Here is a 25,324-nt window from a genome sequence, read left to right on the forward strand (position 1 = left end):
TAAGCTTTTTCGTCAATGCAGTCAAAAGATTCGGCCCTTTGTGGCACATATTTTGACATATTGCCAGTATCGATATCCATGACAGGCATAAACCGTCGAAATTCTCGATTCCAGGGATGGATGAAGTATCCACACTCATGCTCATAAATTAAGGATAATTGTAGGATGTGGTGCCACACAACGTGACACTACACAGAACTTGCGATAATAGCGTAGGTACATAGGGAACACACGCTACACAGATCTGTAAGTCTTTGGTATTGGTGATAAGTTGAGAAAACCGTCACGAAACACATGTGCTACAAAACGCCACTGTTTCCTGCTCATGTACCCCGACATAAATATGGGATATGATCACCACGCACACGTACACAGGCCGCACGACGTGTTGGCATACTCTTGATCGGGTGATCGAGCAGCTGCTAGGGTATAGCCTCCCAATCTTGCACTAGTGCCTGTCGGAGCTCCTGAAGTGTCGTAGGAGTTTGAAGATGTGCAGCGATACGTCGACCGAGAGCATCCCAGTCGTGCTCGATAGGGTTTAGGTTTGGAGAACAGGCAGGCTACTCCATTCGCCTGATATCTTCTGTTCCAAGGTACTCCTCCACGATGGCAGCTCGGTGGGGCCGTGCGTTATCATCCATCAGGAGGATGGTGGAACCCACTGCACCCCTGAAAAGGCCGACATGTTGGTGCAAAATGACGTTCCGATAACCTGACCTGTTAAGTTCCTCTGTCAAAGACATGCAGGGGTGTACGTGTACCAATCATAATCCCATGCCGCACCATCAAACCACGACCTCCACACAGGTCCCTTTCAAGGACATTAAGGGGATGGTATCTGGTTCCTGGTTCACGCCAGATGAAAACCCGGCGGAATCACTGTTCAAACTATACCTGGACTCGTCCATGAACATAACCTGGGTCCACTGTTCCAAGGACCATGTACTGTATTCTTGACACCAGGCTTCATGGGCTCTCCTGTGACCATAGGTCAGTGGAAAGCACCTTGTAGGTCTCTGGGCGAATAAACCATGCCTGTTCAGTCGTCCGTGGATTGTGTATCTGGAGACAACTGTTCCAGTGGCTACAGTACTCCGTGGCCATCTGTGGGCACTGATGGTGAGATATCGGTCTTCTTGTGGTGGTGTACACTCTTCACGACCCGTACTGTAGCGCCTGGACACGTTCTCTGTCTGCTGGAATCGTTGCCATAATCTTGAGATCACACTTTGTGGCACGCGGAGGGCCTGTGCTACGACCTGCTGTGTTTGACCAGCCTCTAGTCGCCCTAGTATTCTACCCCTCATAACTTCATCAATATGTGTTTTTTGAGCCATTTTCAACACACAGTCACCATTAGCACGTCTGAAGACGTCTGCACACTTACTTGCTGCACAGTAATCTGACATGCACCAACACACCTCCGCGTATGTGGACTGCTGGCAGCGCCACCGTGCGACGACCGCAGGTCAGTTGCACCTCTTGCTCATACCCCGAGGTGATTTAAACCCGCAAACCGCCAACCAGAGCGTTGTTTCACCATGTAGCAATATTATTCTTAATTTATGAGCATGAGTGTATATACACTCAATTCAGAAAAAAAAGAAACAGGACACCTTGAAGGACTAGAGATAGGATGTTCATATTAACAGGACACATACATTAGTTTGTTCTGCAGAAATGATAAGTATTTTAGTCATCACGGTTCAGCATGTGCCCTCTTGCCGAACAGGCACAGGGTCCTCCATGGCCCCTGGCAACTTGTTCCATGCACGATGGCATCGATGCGTGTAAGCGCGAATGGCGTCCTGTGGTATAGCCATCCATGCTGCATTCACCTGGTTCCAAAGTTTATCTGTGATGGGTGGAATTGGGTCACAGCGCATCAGCTGTCTTTTCACCATATCCCACACATTTTCGATTGATGACAGGTCTGGTGATGTGGCGAGCCAAGGCAAAAGGATGACATCATGTGGGGTGTTGTGCAGGAACGGTATGGCTACCAGTCGGAGGATGTCGCTCCCGTACATCACACAGGTGATAGTGCCCTGTATACGCAGCAACTGTGATTTGTGAGTGCATTTGATAGCACCCAACTTCATAAGGCCTTGAGTTGGCGCTGTATGTCTTGTGCGAATGCAGTCACTGCGATGCCAATCCCCATTCTGCGGCGAACCAAAATTCGGTTATCATCTTCAAACAAACAGAACTTGAATTCGTCCGAAATACTATCTGATGCGATTCCTGTCAGTGTGACGTTGTTCCATTCACCATTTCCATCTAACACGTTTCTGTGCACTCGTCAAAGGTGGGCGTAGAATTGGACAACGCGCACGTAACCCAGGCGCCGTAATAAACGGCGACGGACTGTCACCCCTGATGGTGTACGAAGTGTTCCACCGTTGCGCCAGAGTCGAGGTCACAGAGATGTCCTGCAGTGCCATTCGGATGAAGTGTCGATCTTCTCGTGGAGAGGGGGAAGGGGGGAGGAGGGGCAGAAAGAGGAGGAGGAGGAGCATGTGGTGGTGGTGGTGGTGGTGGTGGCCTGGTTGGTGCGACCTGACGCATCTCGTTGTGTTCTACGGTCTTCCATGAACCATTTTGCACATACCCGTTGAACTGCCGATACTTCCCATACGAGCAGTAATTTTCCGGGTGGATGGTTCAAAATGGCTCTAAGCTCTATGGGACTTAACATCTGAGGTCATCAGTCCCCTAGACTTAGAACTACCTAAACCTAACTAACCCAAGGACATCACACACATCCATGCCCGAGGCAGGATTCGAACCTGCGACCGTAGCCGCAGCGCGGTGTCAGACTGAAGCGCCTAGAACCGCTCGGTCACAGCGGCCGGCCCGGGTGGATGCATCACATTTTCTTAAGCTAATAATGCGCCCTCTTTCAAACTCACTGATTTTGCGGTACGGTTTGCGCACACGTCTGGAAAGCATCCTGCATGCCTGATCAAATCGCACTGATCCATTACCTTCGGTTTATAGCGACAACGAGAGCCGCAGATACATTTTACCGGTAGGTGGTGTTGCGGCACGATACCGATGTTGACCTTGAACACATGGGCTGAAATGGTACAAATTTTGATTATTTTTACAGAACATACTAATGTACGTGTCCTGTGAATATGAACGTCCTATCTCTAGTCGTTCAAGATTTTTTTAACATGAGTGTACGTAATTAAGTTTGTTCAGAACCGTCGGTGTACGTTCCCTATTCGCATTTATCTGAATTTTCTCTTTCCACCTGCTTACCTGAACAATCTTGTCGAACAAGCCTTTCTCCGCATCGGAGGATGTGAACTTGAAGGGCAGGAACCTCAGCAACTGCGGGGCGAGGAAGAAGACGGCGTAGGCCGGCCCAGCGAAAGCGTCCTTCCGCAGGAATCTATGCAGCTGGCGACATACTGGGGAGTCTTCGTTCTTCAGGGAGCCACCCTCCACGCCAAGGAAGATGGAGCACACGATGTCCGCCGTGTAGCACGTCAGTACCTGGCGCACGTCCACGGCGCTTACTGGAACAGTGGCGGCCAGGCCGCGTCTAGTTACCGCGTTACACATACTGTAATCTCTGGTTTTTGCTTCAGTCCTTAGGCTCACGCGTGAACAAAATATTGCATGTCATCAAATGTATCTGGACACCTCCATGTAATGCTGAATCCACCACTAGGTATCGCGTGAGACGGACGCTCCTGTATAAAAGGAGGTGGATACTATCGTGTTGACAGTCCTTCGACTGCGTGTGGCACGACGACCTCGGGTACAAACTTTTTGTACACGGGGTACCGACGTCGCACGTGGTCCTACTGCGCTCGTATCTCTCGGGCCGCACATTCCACATCCGAGCAGATGGTGGCACCTCCACCGACCGGCAGACTCGAGCGGGAGTGCCGCAGGGCTCGGTTCTCGGCCGCCTGCTGTACTCCCTGTACACCGCAGACGCACCGCGGGTGGCACGCGTGGAGTTAGCGCTTTATGCTGACGACACTGCGTTGTTCACTCGATGCACGAATGCGGCCGAGATGCGCCGCCGCCTCCAGCTCGGATGCGACGTCCTGTGCGCCTGGTCCACGAAGTGGCGCCTATAGTACAACGCTGCGAAGAGCCAGGCTGTCGTCATCAGCAGGAAGAGGCTACCTCCGGATCTGCCGCCGGTAACGATCAAGGGGGGCCCCATCCCATGGTTGCGGACTGGCAAATACCTCGGGGTCACACTGGACAGGCACCTGACGTGGCGGTCCCACGTCCGCGACGTCAGAGGGCGAGCAGTGGGGAGACTACGAGCGCTGTACCCGCTGCTCAACTCCTCGTCTACACTACCTCCACGCCACGGCCTCTCCATGTACCTGGCCTTGGTACGGCCAGTTCTGGAATATGCGGCCGTGGTGTGGGGCAATGCAGCAGCGACGCACATTGCGATGCTCCAACGCGTCCATAATAGCGCGCTGCGACTTGCGCTCCACGAGTCGCCTCGCTACCCCTCGAGGCTGCTCCATGAGGAAGCAGGAGTCCCTTTCGTACGGGATCGCTTCCGGCACATCGCCAGGGTGTTCTACAACAACATTCTGACAGCCGTCTAATTCGTGGGCTGGGCCAACAGATCCACCACAGGCCGACAACACGTTGGCCCGACCTACTGCGGGAGTAGTTCTCTCCCGCAGTTACGATGACGATACAAAGAGCGTTTCTGTAGCCAGGGACGCTTACTGAGGACAGCTCGTCACGATAGGTTCCATTGCCAACACTATAGGTCAGCGCAGAATCAACAGGTCCGGTGCTTACACTGCCTCTACACCTGGCATATGTCGCCAGTGTTTCACAGCGAGCGAGCGAGCGAGCGGGCGTGTTGTCAGTAGAGAAGCAGTAACGGCACAATGGGTCGGTCAAGAGAGCTCAGCAACTCATCTTGGACTAGTTATTCTTTGCCACCTGGCGATGAGATCCATCATGGCGAGCGTGTTGTCAGTAGAGAAGCAGTAATGGCACAAAGGGTTGGTCAAGAGAGCTCAGCGACTCATCTTGGACTAGTTATTCTTTGCCACCTGGCGATGAGATCCATCATGGCGAGCGTGTTGTCAGTAGAGAAGCAGTAACGGCACAATGGGTCGGTCAAGAGAGCTCAGCGACTCATCTTGGACTAGTTATTCTTTGCCACCTGGCAATGAGATCCATCATGGCGAGCGTGTTGTCAGTAGAGAAGCAGTAACGGCACAATGGGTCGGTCAAGAGAGCTCAGCGACTCATCTTGGACTAGTTATTCTTTGCCACCTGGCGATGAGATCCATCATGGCGAGCGTGTTGTCAGTAGAGAAGCAGTAACGGCACAATGGGTCGGTCAAGAGAGCTCAGCGACTCATCTTGGACTAGTTATTCTTTGCCACCTGGCGATGAGATCCATCATGGCGAGCGTGTTGTCAGTAGAGAAGCAGTAACGGCACAATGGGTCGGTCAAGAGAGCTCAGCGACTCATCTTGGACTAGTTATTCTTTGCCACCTGGCGAAGAGATCCATCATGGACATTTCATCTCTTCTAAAACTGCCCAATTTGACTGATGGTGATGTGATTGTTACGTGGAAACGCGAAGGAACAACCACAGCTAAACCAACACCAGACTGACCTCATGTAGTGATGGACATGGAGCGTCGAGCTTTATGAAAGGTGGTCGCAGAAAATCGCATAAAATCAAGTGAAGGAATCGCCCTTAAGTTTCAAATGTGCAGTTAGTAGAATAACTGTGCACATAGACTTAGAAACAATGGAGTAAAATGCTCGAGCAGCTCCTCATGAACCACACATTTTTGTAGATCATGGGGAGCGATGCTTGCGGTGGTGGAAAGAGTGACACAGATGGAGGGTGGATTAATGGGAACGAGTGATTTGGACTGACGAATGATGATACAGACTTTGGCAGTCCAATGGAAGGTTTTGGCTTTGGCGAATACCTGCAGAAGTTACTTTCCATCATGTATAGCGCCAACAGTGAAGCACAGAGGATGTGGTGTTAGGATATGACGTTGGGGTTTGACCCCCATTTGGGCTTAAACTCTAAATGGGGAAGGATGTGAACACATTTTACATCACTGTGTAGCGTGCAGAGTGGAGGAACATTTCGGAGGCGATGAGTTTATCAGCTGGACATGCACCCTGACAAAGCAACATTTGTAAGGCAATTTTTGAAGACAATAACGTTCCTGAAGTTGACACTCCTGCCCACAGTCCCGGCCGGAATTGTCCAGCGAAGCCATCACGAAGGCGATAGGTGGACACACCCCTATATTAATATCCACTAATAGGTGTCCGGATACTTTTGATCAGATAGTCTAACATCTCTGTGCTAATACGACCGTGAAAACTTTCACATGTGAGTAATTGCCATTCGGCATGAATGGAGCCCATCGAGTCAGGCACTGTAGATACTGGAGTGGGAAGGTGTTTTCGGGATGGGAGAGCGACTATTAAGTGTGTTGGGAAGTCTCAGAGATGGATTCTAACTTAACATACTTGCAAGCCGTTGCTCAAGATTATTTCTATATGAAAAAATCTTACTTATGGTATATAAATAAAACAGCCACGCCCATTTCATTACAGTAATGAGGCGACTGCAGCGAGACAAAAATCTCTTTTGTATTACACAAACTCTACACACTAAAAGCAGTTCAACTGAATTATATATTACTTTTAACATTTGCACTTATACTACTTAATGAGAGACGTTATGAACAGTAGCAGTTGTGTATTGGTGTATTAAACTGGGGACTTAGAAACGACGGAGAGGCTTCGTCCCGCCGTAGCTCTCAGTTGTACACAACCCCACAACAGGCCACAGCAGTCCACCCACCTCACCGCCGCCCCACACTGAACCCATGGTTATTGTGCGGTTTGGCCCCCACTGGACCCCCTGGGAACGTCTCATACCAGATGAACATCCTGGAATACTGTTCACGAATGACAGCACAGCAGGACGAATCACCAGACTGACGTATAAATACGAGGGCCGTTCAGAAAGTAACCTCCGGTTGATTTAAAAAAATACACCAAGTTAAATAAAAATATTTTAATATATACATCTTACAACTACATCTTTGCACTATTTTTCTACATAGTCTCCATAGCGATTGAGGCACTTATCGTATCTCTTCACAAGCTTTGAAATTCCTTCTGCATAAAAATCACCCGCTTGTGCCTGGAGCCAGCCTGTGACCGCATCTTTGAGCTCTTCGTCGTCATCAAACCGCTGTGACCCCAGCCATTTCTTCAAATGCATGAAGAGGTGATAATCACTTGGCGCCAGGTCTGGGCTGTAAGGTGGATGGTTGATAACGTCCCACTTGAAGGACTCAAGGAGGGCCGTTGTTCTGCGAGCAGAGTGAGGACAGGCGTTATCGTGCAAAAAAACGATACTGGAAGTCAGCATACCACGGCGTTTGTTCTGTATAGCCCGTCGTAACTTTTTTATTGTTTCACAGTACACGTCTTGATTAATGGTCGTACCACGTTCCATGAATTCAACCAACAACACCCCTTTGGCATCCCAAAACACCGTTGCCATCAGTTTTCTGGCAGAAAAATCTTGCGAGGCTTTTCTCGGTTTGGTAGGCGAATTTGAATGTGCCCACATCTTTGATTGTTCTTTTGTCTCAGGGTTCACGTACTTAATCCAGGTTTCGTCACCAGTCACGATTCTGTTTAACAATGGTTCTCCTTCGTCCTCATAACGTGACAGAAAGTCTAATGCAGAGGCCATTCTTTGAGTTTTGTGGTGGTCGGTAAGAATTTTGGGCACCCATCGTGCACAGAACTTACGGTAACCCAATCTTGCTGTCACTATCTCGTACAAGAGAGTCTTAGAAATCTGTGGAAAACCAGTAGACAACTCCGACATTGAGAAACGTCGATTTTCACGAACTTTTGCATCAACTGTCTGAACGAGTTCGTCAGTCACCAATTATGGTCTACCACTCCTCTCTTCATCATGAACGTTTTCTCGTCCACTTTTAAATAAACGTACCCATTCACGGACAACTCCTTCACTCATAACTCTTGGTCGGTACACGGCACAAATCTCACGATGAATAGCTGCTGCAGAATATCCTTTGGCTGTAAAAAACCTTATGACAGCACGCACTTCACATTTGGCGGGGTTTTCTATTGCAGCACACATTTCAAACTGCCACAAAAACTAAACTAGCGCAGGTACGACGTTCACTCGACCACGGCTTGATGCCGACTGACCTGTTGAGTGCGTGAACGCACAGATGGCGTCGCTACTCCCCCCACAACCCGCACTGTGACCAATCGAAGGTTACTTTCTGAACCGCCCTCGTATGCAGTCAGTATTGGTGGGACAATCACGAGAACGCTCCTACTGCCATACGAACGCGCACCCGCAGACGATAACTCCAGGGGTAGATCCAGTGTTTCTACCACGCAGGCCCTCAAATGGCCTCCTCCTAACCAAAACACGGCTATCACTGGCACAGAAGTAGGAGCTTTCTCGCAAAACACAACACACTTATATCCTGTCCAGCAATGTGCTCTCGCTTGACACCAATGAAGTCGCAAATGGCGGTGGTTTGGTGCCAGTGAATTGCACACTACAGGACGTCTGGCACGAAGTTGTTATTGAAATAACCGATTTATAACAGGTTGTTGTGTTGCTGTAGTGCCAACTGCTCCTCAAATTGCTGCTGCGGGGGCAATACGTTGCGTCAGAGCCATACGCCGAACACGATGGTCTTCCCTCTGTGTAGTGTCACGTGGCCGTCCGGAAACCGGTCTTTTTGAGACCGTACATTCCCGTGACCATCGCCGACCGCCATCACAGTGGCAACATTCGTGCCAAGTCTTCCTGCAGTATCGCAGAGCTTCTCGTTGCTGTATTACGCGACCTCTTTCAAAGTCGGTGAGGTGTTGATAACGACATCTTTGTCGTCTTAAAGGCATTCTTGTCTAACATCAACTCACCACGTCCAATCTTAAAGGTAATTAACGGTCACGACCGTTGCTGCGAGTATTTAAAGGAAACCTTATTTGTATTCTCATAGTAGTACTGCTAGTGTCATTTTTATGTGCTTGGTGCGAAGTTTGAATAGACGTCATCTTTTAGATGTAGAATCAAGCCTACCAACATCCTTTCATATCGCACAACTCTTTCTTGGTGTTGCAATGTTTTTTTCTGTCAGTGTATATCAATTTCACCAACGGCCTTGCCGCACTGGTAACACCGGTGCCCGTCAGATCACCGAAGTTCAGCGCTGTTATATATTATTTATTGCCTATACAAACCGAAACATACTTCACGGACATTTAATTGAAACAATCTGAACAGCATTACCAGCAATTACACTAATTTTTATTGCAGTTCCATCATTACGACTACTATATTTACTTGATGATTCAGTAGATGCAATAATCACAATTAAAACTATTGGGCGACAATGATACTGAAGATACGAATATTCAGACTTTATAGACGTAGAATTTGACACTTATATAACACCAGAACAAGACCTAGAAAACGACGGATTTCGACTTCTAGATGTAGATAACCGAACAATTCTACCAATAAATACAGAAGTACGAGTATTAACAAGAGCATCAGACGTTCTACACTCATGAGCAGTACCTGGGCTAGCACTTGGATGGGTGACCATCCGGTCTGCCGAGCGCTGTTGGCAAGCGGGGTGCACTCAGCTCTTGTGGGGCAAACTGAGTAGCGGCTCCAGTCTCGGAAACTGACATACGGCCGGGAGAGCGGTGTGCTGACCACGTGCCCCACCATATCCGCATCTAGTGACGCCTATGGGCTGAGGATGCACAGCGGCCGGTCAGTAACGTTGGGCCCTCATTGCCTGTTCGGGAGGAGTTAGTTAGTTATAATTAGTTAGTATATCGATTTCCTAGCATAATACACTCCTGGAAATTGAAATAAGAACACCGTGAATTCATTGTCCCAGGAAGGGGAAACTTTATTGACACATTCCTGGGGTCAGATACATCACATGATCACACTGACAGAACCACAGGCACATAGACACAGGCAACAGAGCATGCACAATGTCGGCACTAGTACAGTGTATATCCACCTTTCGCAGCAATGCAGGCTGCTATTCTCCCATGGAGACGATCGTAGAGATGCTGGATGTAGTCCTGTGGAACGGCTTGCCATGCCATTTCCACCTGGCGCCTCAGTTGGACCAGCGTTCGTGCTGGACGTGCAGACCGCGTGAGACGACGCTTCATCCAGTCCCACACATGCTCAATGGGGGACAGATCCGGAGATCTTGCTGGCCAGGGTAGTTGACTTACATCTTCTAGAGCACGTTGGGTGGCACGGGATACATGCGGACGTGCACTGTCCTGTTGGAACAGCAAGTTCCCTTGCCGGTCTAGGAATGGTAGAACGATGGGATCGATGACGGTTTGGATGTACCGTGCACTATTCAGTGTCCCCTCGACGATCACCAGTGGTGTACGGCCAGTGTAGGAGATCGCTCCCCACACCATGATGCCGGGTGTTGGCCCTGTGTGCCTCGGTCGTATGCAGTCCTGATTGTGGCGCTCACCTGCACGGCGCCAAACACGCATACGACCATCATTGGCACCAAGGCAGAAGCGACTCTCATCGCTGAAGACGACACGTCTCCATTCGTCCCTCCATTCACGCCTGTCGCGACACCACTGGAGGCGGGCTGCACGATGTTGGGGCGTGAGCGGAAGACGGGCTAACGGTGTGCGGGACCGTAGCCCAGCTTCATGGAGACGGTTGCGAATGGTCCTCGCCGATTCCCCAGGAGCAACAGTGTCCCTAATTTGCTGGGAAGTGGCGGTGCGGTCCCCTACGGCACTGCGTAGGATCCTACGGTCTTGGCGTGCATCCGTGCGTCGCTGCGGTCCGGTCCCAGGTCGACGGGCACGTGCACCTTCCGCCGACCACTGGCGACAACATCGATGTACTGTGGAGACCTCACGCCCCACGTGTTGAGCAATTCGGCGGTACGTCCACCCGGCCTCCCGCATGCCCACTATACGCCCTAGCTCAAAGTCCGTCAACTGCACATACGGTTCACGTCCACGCTGTCGCGGCATGCTACCAGTGTTAAAGACTGCGATGGAGCTCCGTATGCCACGGCAAACTGGCTGACACTGACGGCGGCGGTGCACAAATGCTGCGCAGCTAGCGCCATTCGACGGCCAACACCGCGGTTCCTGGTATGTCCGCTGTGCCGTGCGTGTGATCATTGCTTGTACAGCCCTCTCGCAGTGTCCGGAGCAAGTATGGTGGGTCTGACACACCGGTGTCAATGTGTTCTTTTTTCCATTTCCAGGAGTGTATATTCCGCCAAAATCAGAGGAGATGCTATTACAAATGAACATGTGGTACCTGTATGCTGTCTTTGCAGCAGGTGGAGCAAATCGTTGTACATGGTGAACAAACGTTTTCTCAGAGCTGGATTTAGCTGCGAGAGCCTTTAAATAGCCAGTTTGTTCTCCAAACCTGACAGCAGCATCTTTTTTCTCCAGTGGTACAGACAAAGGGCGATATTTGTAAGCGCATACTGCTACATATCAGATAACATAAAACGCCAGATCAGTTCAAGTGCGGATGGCTCGTCTCAAATGGTAACCTTTTGCAGCAGAGGTTGCGTGCAAGACATAGTGTAGTTGAACTCATAGTCATTTTGTATACATATTTTAGAAAGACTTACATGCTTGTTGTAGGAACTGATACTATTCTGCCGGCCGGAGTGGCCGAGCGGTTAAAGGCGCTACAGTCTGGAACCGCACGACCGCTACGGTCGCAGGTTCGAATCCTGCCTCGGGCATGGATGTGTGTGATGTCCTTAGGTTAGTTAGTTTTAAGTAGTTCTAAGTTCTACGGGACTTATGACCACAGCAGTTGAGTCCCATAGTGCTCAGAGCCATTTTTTTTGATACTATTCTAGAAGGTCGATCTTATTCGGGGGAGGTTGGGGGGTGGGGGTGGAAGGAAAACTATCTGTAGCTTGTGCAATTTAATACTGATTTCCCGTCACATAATTGCACGAGAATCATAAAAGAACTATTTTCATTAATAACACATTCGGCATGTGTGAAAGTAAAAAGAACCCTCGTGATATGTACACAATTAAAGGGTTATTAAATTAAACATAATTCCCAGAGCCCTTGTAATCACTGTGGAGGTTAATTATGCCAGTCTATGTCTGTAACGATTTGCCAGATGTCACGTAAATTACAAGCTTCAGCCGAATCATTACGTATATAAGGAATGACGAACGAAGGAAAATAGTTTAACATCACGTCGACACCCAAGTCGTTAAGACGAAACAGTATTTTTTAACTGCCACACCTCTTTAGGTTACGATCGACTGTTTCGATAAGTTAATGAAGTACTTTCGCGATTAAACTTCGGTTGGCAATCAGACCATGCATTATTTACCGAAAATAAATACGTTTCAATAGTCAAATTAAATGGCCTGAGTAACGCTGCAGTAAGAAACAGAACAGTGAACACACGAATTATCCTACGAAAGGTTTGCCTGAACACAGAAGTGGGCGTAAATAAAGAAACAGTTCGTACCTTCTCTCACAGCTTTCTGGATATTTTGGACTAGATCTTTCCCGACGTCATCGACAAGAGGAAACATTTTTTTCATTTTACCAGAACTGAAAGCTGGCACCAGTTTATACCGCATTATTTTCCACCTGAAAAAAAAAAGAAACGAGAACATTGAGATATAATATAGAGAACATCCCCGGGGAACCTGTAATTCCCCATGGCAGACTATTACATTATCACAGCACCTGGAGTAATGAGGTTAGTGAGTGGTTGTTCCTTCCAAGATCCTTCCTCCTCCCCCCCCCCCATTCCCAAATTACTAATCTTAAGTGAATGTTCCAATGAGCCCCGTTAACAATTAAGATAACATTCGCAGAAACACTAGTTACCTATTTTAACACTGAATTTGAAGACTAGAAAAAATTAGAAAAATCTCTTAACGTTCTGCAACTAATATACCGGTCAAGTCAGTGGATTATAAATGAGTTCACTTTGTTGCCAAAAAACATAATTTGTCTGATACGTAGTAAAGGTAACAGTAAGTTTTACTAGAAATCGGGTCTTCTGGACAACTCATTCAATTGTGCAGATGCATTTTTCATTACAACTAGTAGAATGTTAGTCTAGGGAACAAAGAGCTTCACTTTTATTGTGAAAATAATGACTAATTATTATTATTACATTGAAGTCACTTGTTAATAAGGAATCAGTTAACTGTCTGCATGTAACAATACACACAAAATATGAGCAAGGAGCCTGTAAGCTGACTCATTCTACACTATTTCGACAGAAATCTCGTTGTGCACCATTTCGTCGTAAATCTGGGCAGTTATTCAGGAAAGATGGAACTAATTAACTAACGAAGTATAACAGATTCTGGAAAGTATATCACTTTCCTCTAAGTAAGAAAGAAAACATTGGAAGAGAAAAAGTCATTGTGAAGGGAAAAGAAACAGTGAATTATGTTTTTTCTTAACCATTATCTTATCCACCGCTCTAAGTCTGTGATAAATTCGTCATTTCTTTCCAACTACTTAGTAGCATGGGCAAAGATTCAATCCTAAGAACGAGAACGCTGCTAACAGAATATGACTAAACCAAAAATTATTATGTCATGTACAATGTGGAGTTGCAACATGAACTCACGTCCCGTACTGTTTTCTAGGTTTTTCCTTATAACACTCCTCTGCTTTTTGGCTCTTTCGGCAAAGGATCACTGGTATTTATTAAGCGTTTTATGAATATAACAGTGCCTCCAATCTTCTTTATTAACTACAAAGTTCCTCTGAGCGGTTAGCTAAAAAACATCGATTACTTACATACAGTACTCAGTAAAAGTATACAGGGTGTTCAGAAATTTCCGCTACAGGATTGTAGAATTTGTAGAGGAGACGGAGTACATAATATTTTGACTAGGAAGCCATGTCCAGAAACGTACCTATCCGTTCTACGACGGTCTCCGTTCAGATGCTGAGGGAAACAGGAAAGTCTCAGAATTGCTTGTCCTGGTATGCAACTGGATAGACAGGATGACAATGGTTCAAATGGCTCTGAGCACTATGGGACTTAACATTTGAGGTCATCAGTCCCCTAGAACTTAGAACTACTTAAACCTAACTAACCATAGAACATCACACACATCCATGCCCGAGGCAGGATTCGAACCTGCGACGGTAGCAGTCGCACGGTTCCGGACTGAAGCGCCTAGAACCGCTCGGCCACAAAAGCCGGCACAGGATGACATATATTACGCCAGATTTTAATGTCTGCCTTGTTGCGAGACCTATTGAATGCCTGTGGATCTCCGATACAGTAAAGATACACTCTTGGAAATGGAAAAAAGAACACATTGACACCGGTGTGTCAGACCCACCATACTTGCTCCGGACACTGCGAGAGGGCTGTACAAGCAATGATCACACGCACGGCACAGCGGACACACCAGGAACCGCGGTGTTGGCCGTCGAATGGCGCTAGCTGCGCAGCATTTGTGCACCGCCGCCGTCAGTGTCAGCCAGTTTGCCGTGGCATACGGAGCTCCATCGCAGTCTTTAACACTGGTAGCATGCCGCGACAGCGTGGACGTGAACCGTATGTGCAGTTGACGGACTTTGAGCGAGGGCATAGTGGGCATGCGGGAGGCCGGGTGGACGTACCGCCGAATTGCTCAACACGTGGGGCGTGAGGTCTCCACAGTACATCGATGTTGTCGCCAGTGGTCGGCGGAAGGTGCACGTGCCCGTCGACCTGGGACCGGACCGCAGCGACGCACGGATGCACGCCAAGACCGTAGGATCCTACGCAGTGCCGTAGGGGACCTCACCGCCACTTCCCAGCAAATTAGGGACACTGTTGCTCCTGGGGTATCGGCGAGGACCATTCGCAACCGTCTCCATGAAGCTGGGCTACGGTCCCGCACACCGTTAGGCCGTCTTCCGCTCACGCCCCAACATCGTGCAGCCCACCTCCAGTGGTGTCGCGACAGGCGTGAATGGAGGGACGAATGGAGACGTGTCGTCTTCAGCGATGAGAGTCGCTTCTGCCTTAGTGCCAATGATGGTCGTATGCGTGTTTGGCGCCGTGCAGGTGAGCGCCACAATCAGGACTGCATACGACCGAGGCACACAGGGCCAACACCCGGCATCACGGTGTGGGGAGCGATCTCCTACACTGGCCGTACACCACTGGTGATCGTCGAGGGGACACTGAATAGTGCACGGTACATCCAAACCGTCATCGAACCCATCGTTCTACCATTCCTAGACCGGCAAGGGAACTTGCTGTTCCAACAGGACAATGCACGTCCGCATGCATCCCGTGCCACCCAACGTGCTCTAGAAGGTGTAAGTCAACTACCCTGGCCAGCAAGATCTCCGGATCTGTCCCCCATTGAGCATGTTTGGGACTGGATGAAGCGTCGTCTCACGCGGTCTGCACGTCCAGCACGAACGCTGGTCCAACTGAGGCGCCAGGTGGAAATGGCATGGCAAGCCGTTCCACAGGACTACATCCAGCATCTCTACGATCGTCTCCATGGGAGAATAGCAGCCTGCATTGCTGCGAAAGGTGGATATACACTGTACTAGTGCCGACATTGTGCATGCTCTGTTGCCTGTGTCTATGTGCCTGTGGTTCTGTCCGTGTGATCATGTGATGTATCTGACCCTAGGAATGTGTCAATAAAGTTTCCCCTTCCTGGGACAATGAATTCACGGTGTTCTTATTTCAATTTCCAGGAGTGTAGAAGCGAATGAGTTAAACATTTGAACTGGAACCGCCATGGAACGGAAACGGTGCGTTTCCGAACGTGGGTTGCTATTCAAAATTTATGTACTCACTCCCCTCCACAAGTCCTAGAAGTTTATAACACGAATTTGCGAACATCTTTACATAGATATATAAAAGCCCGATGTGTCGGGGGAAAGTGTCGATAACATTGATGTTCTGACAGAAAAATATCTTAATCTGAATATAGATATTCTGCAAAATGTTATAATTCCCATTCCAAAGAACTCAGGTGCTATTAGGTGCGAATACTCCGCAACCTTCAGTTGAAAAAGTCGTGGTTGCAAAATACTGACACGAATTATTTGCAGAAGGAAAGAAAAACTGTCTGAAGCCGGCCTGGGGGAGGAGAAGTGTAGGACTACGCGAGGCAATCTGACACTACCACTGATACTAGAAGGCAGATTAAAGAAAGGCAGTCCTACATGTATAGTATTTGCAGATTTAGGTGAAGCTTTTGACATTGTTGACTAGAATCCTCTCTTTGAAATTTTGCAGAGATCAAATGGAGGCAGTGAAAGGTTATTTACAACTTTCCCAAAAATCAGACTACTGCAGTAAGAGTGGACAAATTTTAGAAAAATCAAACTGCAATTATAATAGTACGGGGACTTGGAAATGAAGCAGTGGTTGAGAAGCGAGTGACGCAGGGCTGGTGCCTCTTCTTCATGTTTTTCAATCTGTACATGGAGTAAGCACTGAAGGAAGCAAAGACCAAATTTGAAAAGGAAATTCAACTTCAGGGAAAAGAAATTAAAGCTTTAAGGCTGACTGATGACATTGCCATTCCGTCAGAGACGACATATGCCATAGCAATTCAATGGAGTGGATAGTGTCATGAAAGGAGGTTACAAAATAAATACCAACAAAAGCAAACGAAGGGTAATAGACTTCAGTAGAATGAAACTACGCTATGGTGAGGGAATTAGATTAGGAAATGAGACTCTGCAATTAAGCTATGAGTTGTATTTGGGCAGCAAAATAACAGAGGGTGGTTTAACTAGAGAGGATATAAAATACAGACTGGCAACAGCAAGAAGCGTTTCTGAAGAAGAACGTAGAATATAAATTGTAGTAGTAGGATGTCTTTTCTGTAGGTTTTTGTGTGGAGTGTAGAGTTGTGCGGAAGCGAAACGTGGACGAAAAGCAGTTCTTACATGAAGAGAATATGTCTGTTTTAAATGCGGAGCTACAGAATAATGCTGTAGATTAGATGGGTTAATCTAATAGCTAAAGAGGAGGTAGCGAATAGAACTGGGGCTAGCTTGCCTAACAGAAGCTATCGGTTAATAGAACATCCTGAGCCACCTAGGAATCGTCCATGTGTGTAACAGATTAAAGGGTGTGTATGAGGGAGGATGAATTTTAGTGGGACACCTAGGTTTGATTATAGGAGGCAGGTTCAAATGAGTGTGGTTGTAAGGAGTTGTTCAGAGATGATGAATGTTGGACAAAATATATGAGCTTCATCAAAGTTTTCTGACCGAAGACAACAACAACAACCCAAAAGTTGGGTATTCCCAATATATCTCTACATCGTTGTCGTCACTATGCACACTTTGACACATGACATGTAACATAAGAAAAAAAACCGAAAGCTTAACAGTATAGCGAACTTAAATAGTTCCGTAGGGCAATAACATAAGCACTGAATTATGAAATGTATGGAGACTGCGAAAAAGAAACGACAGACGAATGACGCCTAGCTGCTCATTCCAACAACATTACTTAATGACTGTTGATACATAGTTCAGGGTATATTCAAATCAGATTACAGACGATATTTGCTGGTATCAATATGATTTTACTCTTGTCTAACAACATTTCTGAAGCAGAGTTACTTTTAGACTACCGAGCGAGGTGGCGCAGTGGTTAGCACACTGGACTCGCATTCGGGAGGACGATGGTTCAATCCCGTCTCCGGACATCCTGATTTAGGTTTTCCGTGATTTCCCTAAATCGTTTCAGGCAAATGCCGGGATGGTTCCTTTGAAAGGGCACGGCCGATTTCCTTCCCAATCCTTCCCTAACCCGAGCTTGCGCTCCGTCTCTAATGACCTCGTTGTCGACGGGACGTTAAACACTAACCACCACCACTTTTAGACTTTAACATATGCGTCAATCCATACAAGTTTGGATACAGAAGAACAGTGAGTTGACAGCTACATTTTTACGAAATTCTTTTGATAATTTTTTTAGGATTACCACAAAAACAATAAGCCTCAGTACACATACTCAACAGAAACGTTGGGAAGTGGGATAAAGTGGTATTAAAACCTTGAACATACGCAGTACATGTAGGTAAATGGAACTAACTAAGAAAGTCTAAAATTGCAGAATACAATACAAGAGACTGTACAACGAATAAAAAATTCCTAGTAGATGATAAGACAATTACTGTAATACACAGGGAAAAAATGGAGAACGACCGAAACTGAAGATGATATCTAAGGGCAAATGTTGAGAATGATAGTATTCCTTTGCCTGGAACAATACTTCCACGGAATAAAAAAAAGGAACTCTTCAGTTATGAGATATCCACAAAGAAAGGGAAATTGGAAGAACAGGCTAAGAGAGATTCAAATGTAAGTGGAATATGTGGTAGGTGAAGACATAATGTTGAGGTACACTGATTAGTGAAGTAATACGAAACCATAAATGACAAAAGCGAAAGGAGAATACTGGTGCCGACTACAGGCATTAAATCTGCTGTACGAATTCCCAGAGAAAGTGCTGAGAAGTATGACTCATCCTACGAACAGTATTTAAGTGACTATCATGTGTTGCTGTAATTATTCTGTAGAACCAGCAGAAATCGTGGGGATCGGTGACAGGATAAGACTATCACATTATACTCCTGCCTAGGAATAGCCATGACCTATATACACGTGAACGTAAGAACCAGAAGATGAGTTTGATCTCAGGAATCGGAGTAGTGTAGGAAAGGCAGCTGGTATGAAGAGAATGTCTCTGAATAAATATAACCGCCAAGAAACAAATATGTGTGGTAAGAAGTATTACGCAGCTGAAATGGATGAAAGACAGGAAAATTCTCGTATGGAATTAGCTTCGAAATACCTAATTTCTAAGGGGACACAAGTTAATATAAATCTGGGCTGTTACAAAACAGAGTGCATGCGAAGAAACAGAAGCGTGATTAGGATTTTGCCTGTTACACCCTTTCTGTTCAGTCTACGTGAGTAGTAAAGCTCAGCGGTCAAGATATTACTGACGCCTTTAAGAGAGCGCTCTGCTAGATTTTGAGCGTTATAAATGGAATGGAACTGGTAGGTCATGGCAGTGAAGTAGTCTGTATGTGGCAAACGGTTGTATGGTTTCAGTGCAAAAGATGGGTCGGCTTGTACATGTGACAGGCGGGATGAAAGGAACTGTAGTGTTTCGAGGTGCACTTGACTATAGCGTGAATGATTGATTGTGTATCAGCGTAGACTTTCCAACACGTCTACAAGGAATGAGGCAGCACTCACCATGTAACACAGCATAAAAACTGTGGTCCTAAATGGATCCAAACCAAAAGGGACCAGAAAAAAGTGCCACGCCTAGCCAGTAATGGTCAGTTTCAGATCAGCTACGAACAGCTGCTGTCAGCGAATGCGGATCAATCTTAACCAGTTTACGAGCAAACGTTGCTAAGAGACCAAGTCTGTCTTCTACACCTTCGAGACCAAGTTCTGTCTTCTACAACTTCGTAAGTGAGTCTGATGTGGACACTCCCGTCCCTCAAGAAGACACAGTCGTCTTCACACGGCCATACACATACTTTCTTGTTTTGACGAACATTCTAGCATCCTACAGAACCAAGACTGGAGTGCTGCGTCACCCAATATTATTCCTACTCAAAATATATATTTTTAACGGCAGGTGAAACGCATCAATCTATGTCTCTGCAACGTAGGCCTTGTAGCACTACGAAATATAATAATCAATGAGTGGCTTTACCTGGATGTAACTAAATAAACATTTGTACTCTATTCTTCGCCGGACTGAAGCTACTATAAAGGCCAGAGGCTGTAATTCACCGATTTAGCGTGATGTCTCCCTTGAGTGACTAATAATTTGTCCGGCGAGCTTAACTGAAAAGTGTTGCCTCAGAAAGCACAAGAGATTTTAAATTCGTATGGAAAGTCATCGAGCCTGTTATCTGGACTAACGCCTTTCGCTCCTTAAAATGCAAGAATAAAACTCGTTGAACATAGTTAGATGGGAGCAGAATGAAATCTTACGTGCAGTTAATTTAGACAACTGAAAATTAGTCTCTTATATACACCACAAAAGAATTATACAAATGGGACGGAAATTTAGCAAGTAAATAACTGGTTGCTCTGCCTCCAATACTTTTTCAAGCAGTTATTTGGCTTTCACTGACTGAGTTGTTGGACGCTCTCCTGAGGGACTTTCTGCCAAATTCTGTGCAACTGACGTGTTATATCGTCAAAATCACGAACAGGTCGTAGGGCTCTGCCATAATGCTCCAAACATTCTCAATTCGGGAGAGATCCAGCAACTGAGAACGTTTGAGCCTTATGGGCAGAGTCCTACGACCAGCTCAGAATTTTGATGATCTAATGCACCAATTGGACAGAATGTGATGCAACATCTCTTAGGAGGAATCCAGCCACTGTCATTCAATGTCAAGCTGAATAACTGCTTGCATAAGAGCCAGAGGTGGACCAACATGTTATTGACCCCTTAATTTGTGACTCTCTCTCATGAATAAATAATCCAATTATGCAGAAGTTTTAATCACTTTTTCTTCTGTATATGTACATCATATCCACCGATTTCCATCACTTTCGGATAATTCATATGGCGCGTGTTTTGTTTTTTGTCTTTGAGTGTACAGTGCAGAGTGTATGTGTATATGTCTGGGATCTCTTCCCAAACCCCTGGTTCGATTTCACTCAAATTTGGCACAGCAACAGCAGTCTGCATGCGTAGCAGCACTGTGGGATTTCTAATTTTTTAGCTCCAATAGCAGCGGAGATATGGGCAATAACGTTTTTCTTCAGCCCTGGGTATACAAGCTGCCCTGCTTGACAGGAATGTTGTGTGGAAACGGTGTCAGCCTCCCGAATTAACCTGTTTTGCTATGAAGCCTACCCATCTTGGGGAGGAAACTGTTTTCTGATTCCTGCCTCGGGCATGGATGTGTGTGATGTCCTTAGGTTAGTTAGGTTTAAGTAGTTCTAAGTTCTAGGGGACTGATGACCTCAGAAGTTCAGTCCCATAGTGCTCAGAGCCATTTGAACCATTTTTTGTTTTCTGGTCTCCAACATGTAGACTGCCTTACATGACAGTCACATTGTGTTGAAGTAATATCGACATGCTTTGCACTGTGCCCTATATGTCATGCACAAATAAACGATTTTTGAGCGGTGATGTGTAGCTTGTCCTGTTGTGGGGATAGTATCCGCCTACTTTATTAATTTCATTGCAGGGCTGCATGTCCCAATGAGCATGGCTGGGGACAGGTTGAAGAGCATGGAGGGGATGGACAGAGCGAGGGGGAAGGGAAAATGGATAGAAGAAGGGGAAGATGAGGAGGAGATGCATGAGGCAGGTGGAAGGCGTAGATGGATAGTGAAGTGGAGAAAGAAGAGGCGGAGGATGAGATGGAAAGAGATGTGGGGAGGAGGAGATCAAGGGCCAGAGAGTGGAGAGGAGAAGTAGACGGATAGAGGTGGGAAGGTGGGGTGAACAGACAGAGGGAGCAGCAAGTATGTTCAATATACACTGATGTGACTATTCACATACACAGACGTCAGTGGTATCACGTACACAAGGAATAAAAGGTCAGTGTATTGGCAGAGTTGTCATTTTTATCCAAGTTTTACACGTGAAAAACTTTCTGACATGATTTTCGCCGCCCAACGGGAAGTGACAAAGCTTTGAAAGCGAAATGGTAGATAGAGCTGGACGCATGCGAAATTCCTTTTCGAAAATCAGGGAATTCAATATTCCGAGGTCCACAGTGTCAAGAGTTTGCAGAGAATACCAAATTTCAGATATTACTTCTCACCACGAACACCACGGTGGCAGACAGCCTTCACTTAACAACCGAGAGCAGTGGCGATTGCGTAGACTTGTCAGAGCTGACAAACAAGCAGTACTGCGTGATATAACCGCAGACATCATTCTGGGACGTACGACAAACGTATCATTTAGGACAGTGCGACGAAATTTGGCGTTAGTTGTCTTTTGCCGCAAACGAACGACGCGGGTGCTTTTTCTAACAGCGTAACATCACCTGCAGACCCTCTCCTGCGCTCGTGGTCACATCAGTTAATCGCTAGGCGACTGGAAAACCGTGGCCTAGCGAGATGAGCACCGATTTCTGTTGATAAGAGATGATGGTAGAGAGAGTGTGGCACAGACCACACGAAGCCATCAATCCAAGTTGTCAACAAGGCACTGTGTTAGCTGGTGGGCTGATTTACAGAGAATGAACTTGGTCCTATGGAAATTTTTATTTTGGGCTACAAACAATCTTGTTGGAAGAACATCCGCAACTAAGCTATACACCGGGGTTGAAAATACCGCTTCTATTGTCAATTTACTTTATTATCACGACCGGCTTATGAAAGCCCATCCTCAGGCGTCGCATCTGTGCTGTGGCCTCCGAGCGCCACGGTGAACGTGTGCTAGGCGCGGTGTGCAACCTATGCGCTCGGAGACCACAGCACAGTTGCGACACATGAGGATGGGCTTATGAGAGGCCGAAACTGCTCGTGATAATAAAGAAAATTTACAACTTAAGCGGTATTTTCAGCCTCTAGTATTTCGGGCTACTTGGAGACCGTTTGTGGCCATTCGTGGACTTCATGCTCCCAAACAAAGATGGAATTTTTATGGATGACAATGCGCCATGTCATCAGCCCACAGTTGTTCGCAGAATATTCTGGGCAGTTTGAGGGAATGATTTGGCCATCGAGATCACCATGTAAGAAATCCATGAATAATGAATTTATTGCTAACGCACTCGAGCAGATGTAACTTCGATGGAATGCTCACGTGATGTGTGCTATATGTAAGCTACAATAGAATCGCAGACCAGAGAGCAATGTCAGCAGTAGTAGTAGAAAAGTAGCTGGCAGTCGGGTGGTTGGGCCGGTCGTGGAGAGCGATGGCGGTGCCTGATAGATGTAGTATAAGATAAAAGCAGCCGTGCGCATATGTAATTTTTAACAACTGATTTTGTACTATTGTTATATCAAGTCCCATGTAAATGTTTTTAAAAATCTTTTAACAATAATCTTTCTTATAAAGATAACTTTTGATAATCATTCATCTGAATTAAAATATTTTACTAATTTCTCCTATCCATGGCCATCCCTATTATCGTAAAGAAAAATCAGTTGTTTCTTTTTATACATCACAAAATGTAGTGGCCAGCATTGCACTGGGCTGTGACAGAAAAGTTTCTTATAGGAGCAGATGTATACGCGTTATCCGGCGACTTCATTAAGCTAACAATTTTCAGTTTGTTCAGAATGATCTTTCAGGGCCATGACGCAGCATTTTTACCAGTTTAGATTCACAGTCAGTTAATTATTGAAAGGTTATATATGAGTCACAATTTTATCGAGAGGCTAGTCACATTTTTACTCCGAGGTTACAGAAACAATTTATCTGTTGGGAGGTTACAACCTGACAGAAATCCCATCGAACGTTTATGGGATATAATCGAGAGGTCAGTTCGAGCACAAAATGCTGCACTGGCAACACTTTGGCAATTATGGACATCATAGAAGCAGTATGGCTCTATATTTCTGCAGGGGACTCCCATTGACTTGTTGAGTCCCTGCTACGTCGAGTTGCTGCACTATGCCGTGCAAAAGGAGGTCCGCACGATATTACGATGTATCCTGTGACTTTTGTCCAATGCATATAAGGGTACAGTCACGGTAAGAAAGTTAGTTACAATATAGAAGAGTAAAATACAACAACAGATTGTCATGTATGGCACTGAGAACTGTGGAACTTAACTTCTGAGGTCATCAGTCCCCTAGAAACTGAGAACTACTTAAACCTAACTAACCTAAGGGCATCACACACATCCATGACCGTGGCAGGATTCGAACCTGCGACTGTAGTGGTCACGCGGTTCCAGATGGTAGCGCCTAAAACGGCTCGGTCACTCCGGCCGGCAAGATTGTAATGTAAATATAGGCTTTAAGAAGTGTTGACCAATTTAAATACTTGAGGCGTCTGATCGCTAAAAGTACTTATCGCAGAAAGTAAATTTGAGTGAGAAGGTGAGTGTCAGACGGAGCATCAGCTTAGATTTATGGACTTAGTTATGTAGTGCTACTATCTGAACCCTTCCCGGTTAGCCTGAGAAACTTGGAAACAATGGATTGTAGTATTAGTTTTTTCTTAACGTAGTGTCCTTCACCTTGTTCTAGAATAGTCAAATACCACCAGCTCAGAGGCACTCTGACGTAATAATGAGTCAGAAATATGCAAGCCTCTGGCAAGACCAAACGACGATTATCTTTAAATGGCCTTTACTGTCCTACCTCACTCATGACACAGGCATCGATGAGAAGTTTAAGCAACATCTGTTCCACACCCTGTTGCCATGTGTCAGATTGTACATGGAATACGCGTCCGAGTTAACTATTAATCATAGTAGACATTGAATAGAAAATCGTGTCCAGTGGCTGAAGGAAAGTACATGTCACATCCATCTACAAGAAGGGTGAACAGAAATGATACATAAACTACCATACAATATTATTGACATCCACTGGTTGTAGAATCTTAGAGCATATTATGAGCTCTAACATAATGCGGTATCTCGATCAGAATGACCTCCTCGATGCCAGACAACATGGATTCCGAAAACATCGATTATATGAAACTCAACTCGCGATTTTCTCACATGACATCCACAAAACCATGGATCAAAGCAGTCAGGTAGATGTAGTATTTCTTGCCATCCGAAAAGCATTTGAGTCGGTAAAGTACCTACTCTTGTTATAGAAAGTACAATCGAATGCGGTATCAAGCGAAATTTGTTACTGGATGAGGATGTCTTAGTATGGAGGACGCGGCATGTTATCCTACGGTAGTCATCGACAGATGAAGTAACTTCAGGTGTGCCTCAAGGCTGTGTGTTGGCACCTTTCTTTTTTATGTTGTGTATTAATGATCTTGCCACAATATTAATCGTAACCTCTGACATTTCGTAGATTATGCAATTATGTATAGAAAAGAATAGTTTGGGAAAAGCTGCACAAATGTTCTGTCAAATTGTGCTAAGATTTCAAAGTGGTGCAAAGATTGTAATCTTAGTTTAAACGTTCATAAGTGTAAAATTGTGCACTTCGCCGAACGAAAAAAAAAAAAAAACGTGACTGTCACTGTAACTACACTATCAGTGTGTCACACCTGGAATTTATAAAGTCGTACATATAGCAGATTGTAGCAGTTTAGAGAGA

General features: G+C 46.1%; 1 protein-coding gene across 1 annotated transcript in view; it reads right to left on the bottom strand.

Annotated features, from left to right (window-relative positions):
- Window positions 1-25,324, bottom strand: part of LOC126419565 (cytochrome P450 6l1-like) — an 89,616-nt gene that overhangs the window by 62,233 nt on the left and 2,059 nt on the right. Inside the window, exon 2 of the mRNA XM_050086753.1 lies at window positions 3,271-3,556. Coding sequence (XP_049942710.1) covers window positions 3,271-3,556 — 286 coding nt within the window. The remainder of the gene's footprint in view (window positions 1-3,270; window positions 3,557-25,324) is intronic.

The sequence above is a fragment of the Schistocerca serialis genome, chromosome 9 (assembly GCF_023864345.2).
Source record: "Schistocerca serialis cubense isolate TAMUIC-IGC-003099 chromosome 9, iqSchSeri2.2, whole genome shotgun sequence".
Lineage (NCBI taxonomy): Eukaryota > Metazoa > Arthropoda > Insecta > Orthoptera > Acrididae > Schistocerca > Schistocerca serialis.